Below are 8,547 nucleotides of genomic sequence, written 5' to 3'. Positions count from 1 at the left end.
ACAAACAATACACATATGCTTTCAATTGTGTAATTTAAGTGATCTAGGTAGCTCTGTTTGTGCTTTAGAATTTGTACATGTTTTGGAGTTTGTATGTGCTTTGTCTCTAGGGGCCACCGCATGTATTCATGTATAAACAATAAAACCACAAGGTTTTTTTTTTTTTTACATTAGTAATTAGAATTGTATACTGTTGTTGATAATAAATTAATTATAGCAACAAAACAACCCGAAGAGTCGGTTGGGAGCAAGGTTATTAACGTTAATGAAAACTAACGAAATAACGAAAACTAGAAGTGAAAAACATTTTCGTTAACGGAAATAAAAATAAAAACAAAAAAAGGAAAACTAACTAAAACTGTAATGAGTGTTCACAAAACTAATTAAAATTAACTGAATTTATAGCAAAAATGTGTTTAGTTTTCATTGATGTGTGCGTGTCATACAATAGTCAAGGGTGAAAATGAAGTTTAGTTTCCAGATTTTTTTCTTGCTGTCTCATTGTGCCAGCAGGTGGCAGCACGTTAGTCGAGTCGTCTGTGTTGCTGCTCCGTCCACGCGCAGAATCATGTCAGGAAAAGTCGGGAGAAAGCGCCAGAGTCCAATTTGGGATTACTTTGAATATGACTGTGTTTTGGATAAAGCAAGTGTCTTGTAGTGGAAAGAGACAAATTATGAGGGACATTTCTAAAGGGAAAAAAATCCCACAAACCTTAAAGTGCACTTGAAAAGCTCACACAAGAAGGCTAACCTAGGTTACCTTGAGAAGGGAGCACACTCAACCCTCATCCCCAGAAACAGAAGCTAACCCCAGGCAAGGCAGCGTGATGCATCCCGAGACAACAGGACGGGGACATCTACATAACTGTGTGAGTCAATTGCCTTCAAAAAGTTTATCAATTCACTTGAACCAAAATTACGAACACCCGGTGCTGCAAGAGTTAATAGTCTCATTGGGGCCAAGATATACATTTTATAGTTGCCTGGTATCAATGGTTGTTCATCTGCCTTTATTTATTTATTTAAAGAACCCATAGGTGGGAATGTGAGTTGTCTGTCTCTGCGTGTTAGCCCTGCGACAGACAGCCAACCTGTCCAGGGTGTAGGGTATGGTAGCTGGAATAGTAACATACCCAAGGATAAGCAGAAGAGCATGACTGATATGATGAAACTGGGATTTTGTTACACTTAATTATTGCAAACACGACTAAAACTATAACTGAAACTAATCAAAACTAAACTGAAACTAAGGATTTTCAAAAAAATAAAAACTAAACTAAACTAGCAAACAACTGGTAAAAACTAATTAAAACTAATATAAAATTGAAAATCTGAAGTCAAAACTAAATAAAAATAAAAACTAATGAAAAATGCAAAAATATTAAAACCCTGGTTGGGAGCAATGTTCCCTCTAAGCTGCACACGTGCGCAATTGCGCACTGCTGGCACGGTCTCTGCGCACAGAAAATCTGCTTTGCGCACAAGAAAAATCTAACCTGAATTGAAATTAAATTAAAACTTCAATAATTCTGTTTTGCAGTGTTAGTCAGTGACTGGCTGCTCCTGTATGGGATTAGAACGATGCCACCTTATCCCATAGTCCAGCCAATGATGCGATTCACATTCGTATATACGCAGCTAATCAACGTTGTTGACAGGCTATGACAGCGTTCTTATGTGCCGACACCAGTGTTTTAGCGAGCAAAGCGGCCTGGCTGATGTGGATCATACTCATAATACAAGTCAGAGCTTTATATATGTATATGTATATATATATATATATGTATATATATATATATATATATATATATATATAGAGAGAGAGAGAGAGAGAGAGAGAGAGAGAGAGAGAGAGAGAGAGAGTCGACTCTTTGTAGTGAACTGAGCCGAACGAGCCGGTGTTGTGCCAAAAAGTGATTTCCAATGTTTCCGTGTATTTTTTATGTGTAATATCTTTACGTATGTTGGTAAATAGACTTCGGTGAACAGCGTTTACAAAGGGGTTATATATAGAATTAAAAGATTATCTGTTTTTTCAAGTATCTTTATAACTCTGTGTTATTGTACTCACATTATAACCAATCCGGTCCTTTTTCCCCACTTACAATATTTTTACAGAACTATTGTAATATTTGCTGCCATTTCTGCTGTCTTACTCTTACAAAAGACATTTTTAATGTTAATGAGTTTTTTTTTAACTGCATAAATAAAGGTTCTATAAAAGTCGCTGCCAAAAACTGATTGCGGCTTCTACCTTGTTACACGAATGTTGTTTGTGGCTCAATATGACTTTGTGTCATCCATGAGGGATGCATTTGACATATGTTTCACATATTATAGGCCAACAAGTTACTTATAGCAGTTTAAATACGAGCAATCAGTTTTTGGCAAATACCGGAAATCAGTTTTTGGCAGACAATCACTTTTTGGCACAACACCGGTTCTCTAAATAGATCCGGAATTCCCATCGCTTTAACACACTGATCTGCAGTACGCAGAGCAAACAACAGGTGGCAGCAAAGGAGTGACCCCGGCTCAGTGTAGCGCAGTGACGATGGGAGAAGAAGAAAGTGCTGCAGCCTGAGAGAAGAGAAAGCGCTGATCTGTTTCAAACAGCTGTTATCGCTTAAACAACAAGGTAAGTTCAAAGGACACTCGGGTCTTCCTGCCTCTGTGGGGCTGACAGGGGCCGCCCAAACACACGACGTGTCACAGGAGAAGGCCAGGGTGCACTCTACAGCTCAACATGATTTATTAGGCTAAGTGAAAAGATACAGACCAAAACAAATGTCCATCACAGCGCACGTAAATAAATAGGCTGGGTCACAGAAGGATGTGCGGCTAAAACGTGAAGCTGGACCTTAGATTGACGGTGAAACACGAACGTGTTTTTCACGGCGAACCGTATTTCCTGCGCCCGTGGATGTGGAAAAGTAGGGACACTGTGACTCTTCCGTGTTCTTGAAATCAGTGAAGTGGTCTGAAACTAAACGGAGTGATGTCATCGGCAGGTGGTAGTAAACCTGTAATAGCTGGTCAATGCGTGAGTCCTGTGCGGCGTACCTGTGGTCCCCGTTTCTACTTTTCACAACACGTCACTGCATGGGCGTGACGTCAGAGGCGTTCAAAAACTACACGAGTCATTGTTATGATTATGATTATTATCATTATTGTTCACTTTTTCGGTCGAATTTAGAGGCAAAGGCCAAACTAACGAGCTTGCTTATAATCGCCTTCATGTGTTTTAGAAAAATCAACGGTCGGTTTTGCAGCTTCATGCTAATACAACATGTAAGCTTACATGTGGCATATTACACACGTGAGCCGTGATACACCCACTAACTGTGGGTTAAACCGTTTTATCTTGTGACTCGCTATTACTGCGTAATTATTCCTGATTGAAACAGTGGTAATAAAGAATGAGCTGTTTGCAGGTATAATTATAATCAGTGAGTCCTTACTGACCACTTACAATATAAATATTTACATTTACATAAATTCAGCTATATAGACGTTGGATAGCCAAGAACTGATCAGAGCTTCTACCTCGTGACAGAGATGTTCTTTCTGTCTACAAATAGCTTGATGTCATTCATGAGAGAAACGTTTCACAAATGATGGGCCAAGAACTCGTTTAGAACTGCTTAAATACCAACAATCAGCTTTGGAAAAACCTGAAAAGACTTTTAGACACAAAAGGTGAGCGTGATGAGGCAGCAGCTACTAACACGACTCTTAGGTTGTGAATAGATATAGGATTCAGTCATTAGGCTCGAGCGTTTTCTTTTTCATTTGAAGAAAATGTTGCTCGATAGCTGACTGGCAGTTGAACGCGTCACTTTGGCGGCCCTTATCACATCAGGGAGTGATGGTGAGCTCGCAGGAGAGTTTCTTATGTGAAATCTTCCATCTTTTTAACAAAAACCCATTGCACAGGTGTGTTTCTGCTGTGGATCGGTCACCATGACAACCAAGCGCAGACTTATCACGGACTCGTTCAAAGTGGTGAAGAGATCCAGAAAAGGAGGGAAGCGAGAGAAGAGCCCAACTCCTCCTCCTTCCCCACAGAAAGGTGAAGAGCAGCACTCTTTGTGGTGTCACTGTAAACAGATTCCCTGCAAACGCAGCTTTCCATGATTCACAAATAAAAATAGTCATTATGTATCTCATGCTGACCCTCGGTGACCCTCGGTTCATCAGTTTAGTGCTTGCTTACTGCCCTCACATGAACATCTACCTGTCTGTCTAAACATGTCCAAAAACCTGCTGCACGAGTGTTCTATGAAAGTTCCAAATTGCAGATCCATCCAGTATATTTACCCTGATGTTAATGTGAGTGTTGTTGTCACATGACCCTTTCTTCCTGTAAGCAGAGGCTGACCGAGTTAGAGAGGAGGAACTGGAGAAGCTCCGACAGTTTGACCTCGACTGGAGTTTTGGGCCCTGCACAGGTAAGATTCATGCTGTGGTAGATTGAGAAGCAGTCCAGCTCCTTGGAATCGTTAGCTGATCCCATTTATCGCTTCTTGCGCTCTCGCTGCGATCAGCTGGTTTTGATTCGCAGGAGAATAATGGCTCGGCCTGCGTTGGGGGCTGTGTCGATTTGTACTGCACAAAAGGATGAGAGTGCCATGCTACAATGGAGACTGCTCCTGGACAGAATCAGCTGCACCATGGTGTTAACACCTGCACAGACAGGATGCTAACGCTAAGCTAGCCAAGAACCCAGAGTGATGTTAAAGCGGAGTGAAGCCCGGCCCTGTGATGAAGTGAGCCGTCGTCTGCAGCGTTCTACAGTAATGTCGCTGTAATGTCTCTTTGTGCTGCTTTCCAGCTTTGCTTTGTGTTCATACCTAAACACTAAGAGAACGATCACGCGTGTCCTCGTTGGGACAGGGATGTGTGTCGGTGTGTGGGGTAGCCTGTAGGTTTATATTGTTAAATGATGATTACGAGACAGAGTAACATGAAAGTAACGCAGTGAGTAGTGTAACAAATGTCTTTCTCCTGGGTGTAATTAAGTAACGTGCTGCATTACTGTTACGATTCTGGTTAACATGTGCAGTAACTTTTTTACTACGACTCCAACAGCGATCACAACAAAGAGAGGAAACACGTCCAACACTCACACACGTTTGACCTTGCAGCTTGTAATGAATTTGCCTGATTGTAGTGGAGACAATGAGCGATATCGTGGAATCAGACCTTAGTGCTGCAGCATCATGCAACCTGTCAAAAATGCACACTGATGGGCCTAATTAACAGGAAATGACCCCGATCCCCCTTATCTGTTACGCTCGCTGACATACCCCAGTCATCACTATAACAGGGCAGCTGTGGTCAGACGTTTATTTACCTTTATTAAGACCAAAGGTGAAATGATCATTTGGGGCTGATTCCTTTGAACTGTTCCTTTTCCAGGTGGAATGATTACACTGCTTACACCTTTAATGAACTTCAAAACAACAATTGGGTATACAAGTTTTCATGGGTGTAACTTTGTGCTGAACATTTGGGGCGGTCAAGAGCTCTGTCTGAATAAATAAATAAATCTGGGTAAATTCCCAGATAATTAAACATGCAGCTATTTTCCTGGTAATAACTGAAATGAGTAAAGAAAATCAACAGCCTATTTATGCAAGATAATTCATCATTTTATTGGGGGGGGGGGGGTTTGATTGGCTGGGTCTGATTATTGGGGGGGTCATAACCCCCCTAACTCCTCTGGAAATTATTGCCCTGCAAGTTTTCCATTTATTTGGGATTTCAGGTAAAAATATATGGACACCCTGCTAGTATTTGGTTGAATTTCTCTTAGGAAGTCGTACCTCGTCCAGACGCAGTTGGTAGTCATCGTCAGCCTGCTGGCACGATTGTGGCTGGGCATTTTACCACTCTTCTTGGTAGGATTGGTTGAGTTCATTTGAATTGGTTGGTTTTCTGGCACGGAGCTGGGTTTTAAGCGTAGTGTACGAATTTACAGTAGGGTTGAGGTCAGGGCTTTATGTATTCCAAAACAAAGTTGTAATGTGTGTTTGGCACCATTGTACTGTTGGAAGTCCCAGTTGCGTCCAAGTTTCAAGCTGCTGATTTAAGGTGAAGTTAAGAATTTGGAGGTAGTCCAAAAATCCCGTGACTGTGAAGCCTTTCTCCACAAGGCATGTTTTCATGTTGACAGCCACAGATTTCAGTCGAGCTTGAAGATGTTTTGGGATTAGGGCTCATTTCTTGGTCGCCACTCTCTCCACACCAATGTAAATCTTGGTTCACTGTGGACAGACACTGGTGTTTCAGCAGGGCAGGCAGGAATCAGCATGCAGGGAGTTGCACACTATTCATCCACTGCAGTGTGACTGTGTGTCTGTCTGTTGGACAAACCATGAACAAAATGTGAGTTTATGTGACAGGCTCGTGGTAAACGTCTGTATAAGTGGAGCAGAGAGGCCGTATGTGAGACCAGTCCATTTGTTTCTCAACTTAAGCATTTTGGCTGCCACCATGTTGCTTTGATCTAGTGAGATGTAAACAAATTTGGATGAATGGCTTCAAAAAGATGCTTGGTTAACAAAATGCTTGTGTTAAATGTAATCTGTGCTAATTAGACTGGATTCTTGGATTTCAATCACCAAAGTTAAAAACATGGTGGGGAGGTCTACTTCAGGGACTCCATTTTCTGGAGCAGACTCACACAGCAACTACTACCTGTGCCTCCACACCTGCTGATCGAAGCAGCCACGCCTCAACTTCAGTTAATGACGTGACCGCCCGCAGAAGACAACTGCCCCACGAGTCTGTAGGCAGGACCACAGACGTGCACAGACACAGAAACGTGTCCTGAGCTGATCCTCGACTGTGCAAAACATTATAAACAATAAGTACATTTAGATTAAAAAACTGAAAATGTACATTGTGCAAATAGAAAATGGGATGTTCAAGTGCTTTGTGCCATATTAGCACAGCAACGCAGAGTGACCAGAGTGATGTAAGCCGTAGTAATCCTGCTAGGTGTGTGTGTGCTCGCCTGTTGTCCTGATGCTCACTGCACTGCGTTAGTTTTGGGTCCGTTCTTTGCTAGCAGTAAAACAGACTGAAGTGACTGAATGATTCATCCTGATGTGTCTGTGTCAGGTATCAGCAGGCTGCAGAGGTGGGAGAGAGCAAAGCTTCATGGTCTGAACCCACCTGAGGAGATCAGAGACCTGCTGCTACAAACCCACGCCGACCCAGAGTACAACCTGGGGTAACACACACACACACACACCCACACACACACACTTGTATCCCCAGAATATTTGAAAAGACCACAACATGATGGGTCATAAACATTACTGAAGGATGAGTGACAGCCCAGATGTTGACAGCTTAAAGCTGATTTGTGTCAGAAGGGTTCATGAAGCCATCAGGTTCCAGACACATCACCTCGTAACAGACACAAACATAGTGTGCAAATTAAAGGTCACATTGTTTCTTTTGTTAAAAATGTTCTCTTTTTATCTCTAAGGAGATGTAGAGAAGTGCCCCTCAGCTGTAAAAGCCTCTTCATGAGGACAATACCTCAAGAACGAGGTGACGTAGGCTCTGGAGATACACGTGCATCTGCTAAAAATCCCGGATGAGTTCGAATCTCCCTGATCTTCAAAGTCCGTTTCAGCAGTTTTTTGAGAATCACCTAAGATTTTCACATTTATACCATAGACGTATCTGCTAGGAGGCTGGAGGGCAGCACTGGCAGCTGCCAGCATTTTTCATAACATAATATTAATGGATTTGAATAAAAAAGCTTCATTTTGAAGATGTCACATAAAACAAGTTAAACATGATTAAGGTTTTCTTACAAAGCCAATCACTGATGGATGGAACACTTGGAGAACTGTCAAGTGTACTTTCATTGTTTTTGCTCACTGGCTGAGTGACGATTGTGTTCTCTGTCTTTCAGCTTGTGGAGTGGATATCCTCTCTGAGGAGGACACAAACAAACTGCAGTCAAAACCAGGGTTTTTTTACGTCAGCGTTTTATATGAAAAGGAAAAGAGGAAGAAACAAATCTGTACAACAGCAACCATGTTCCAGCGACTAAACCCTGCCGTTGTCTTTGTGTGGTTTAGTAGCTTGTAATATTTTTAATAAACACATTGAACCCAAACTGACTTATTCTTGTCTTATTATGCAAGTTTAATGTTGTTTGTTGAAATAAATAGTGAAAGACACATGAAGGACAAATCAATTCCCTCGGCTTCTTCCATGTGCTCTGTAATCTGACACCTGTTTGCTTCAGGGTTTTTATAACTGCTGGATTTTTAATTCCTGGTCTGAAGAGGATGAGAGGTGAGTAGGGCTAATGGAGCGTCAGTGCTCTGCATACATGTTAGCCCGCCTTCCGTGCCGCCTGATTGGTTTGTTGTTTACTCACACATTCGGTGCTAATTGGCTGTCACTCGAAGAGCTGAGCGACAGCAGTCGCACGACCTGCTGATTGGTGGAGAGGCTCCGGGCTGCCATCAGAGGCGGGGCACTCAGGTTGTAAATCTTTCGGTGGGCGGGACAATG

General features: G+C 42.1%; 1 protein-coding gene across 1 annotated transcript; it reads left to right on the top strand.

Annotated features, from left to right (window-relative positions):
• The first annotated feature begins 2,504 nt into the window (after positions 1 to 2,504).
• pold4 (DNA polymerase delta 4, accessory subunit) lies at positions 2,505 to 8,143 on the top strand. The gene is made up of 5 exons (XM_004562252.2): positions 2,505 to 2,638; positions 3,937 to 4,072; positions 4,374 to 4,451; positions 7,129 to 7,240; positions 7,937 to 8,143. The coding sequence occupies exons 2-5, from the start codon at positions 3,964 to 3,966 to the stop codon at positions 7,959 to 7,961; spliced, it is 324 nt and encodes a 107-aa protein (XP_004562309.1). The 5' UTR covers positions 2,505 to 2,638; positions 3,937 to 3,963; the 3' UTR covers positions 7,962 to 8,143.
• The last annotated feature ends 404 nt before the right edge of the window (positions 8,144 to 8,547 follow it).

This window comes from Maylandia zebra, linkage group LG6, assembly GCF_041146795.1.
Source record: "Maylandia zebra isolate NMK-2024a linkage group LG6, Mzebra_GT3a, whole genome shotgun sequence".
NCBI classification, from domain to species: Eukaryota; Metazoa; Chordata; class Actinopteri; order Cichliformes; family Cichlidae; genus Maylandia; species Maylandia zebra.
The sequence above is the reverse complement of the archived record's forward strand: the minus strand, read 5'-3'. Positions and strand labels throughout refer to the sequence as shown.

Bases quoted from the DNA above. Each gene is read 5' to 3' on its own strand.
- pold4 (XM_004562252.2), top strand. From the start codon at position 3,964: ATGACAACCAAGCGCAGACTTATCACGGACTCGTTCAAAGTGGTGAAG. The intron at 4,452-7,128 runs GTAAGATTCATG...TGTCTGTGTCAG, and splicing joins GAGTTTTGGGCCCTGCACAG to GTATCAGCAGGCTGCAGAGG. The intron at 7,241-7,936 runs GTAACACACACA...TCTGTCTTTCAG, and splicing joins GACCCAGAGTACAACCTGGG to CTTGTGGAGTGGATATCCTC.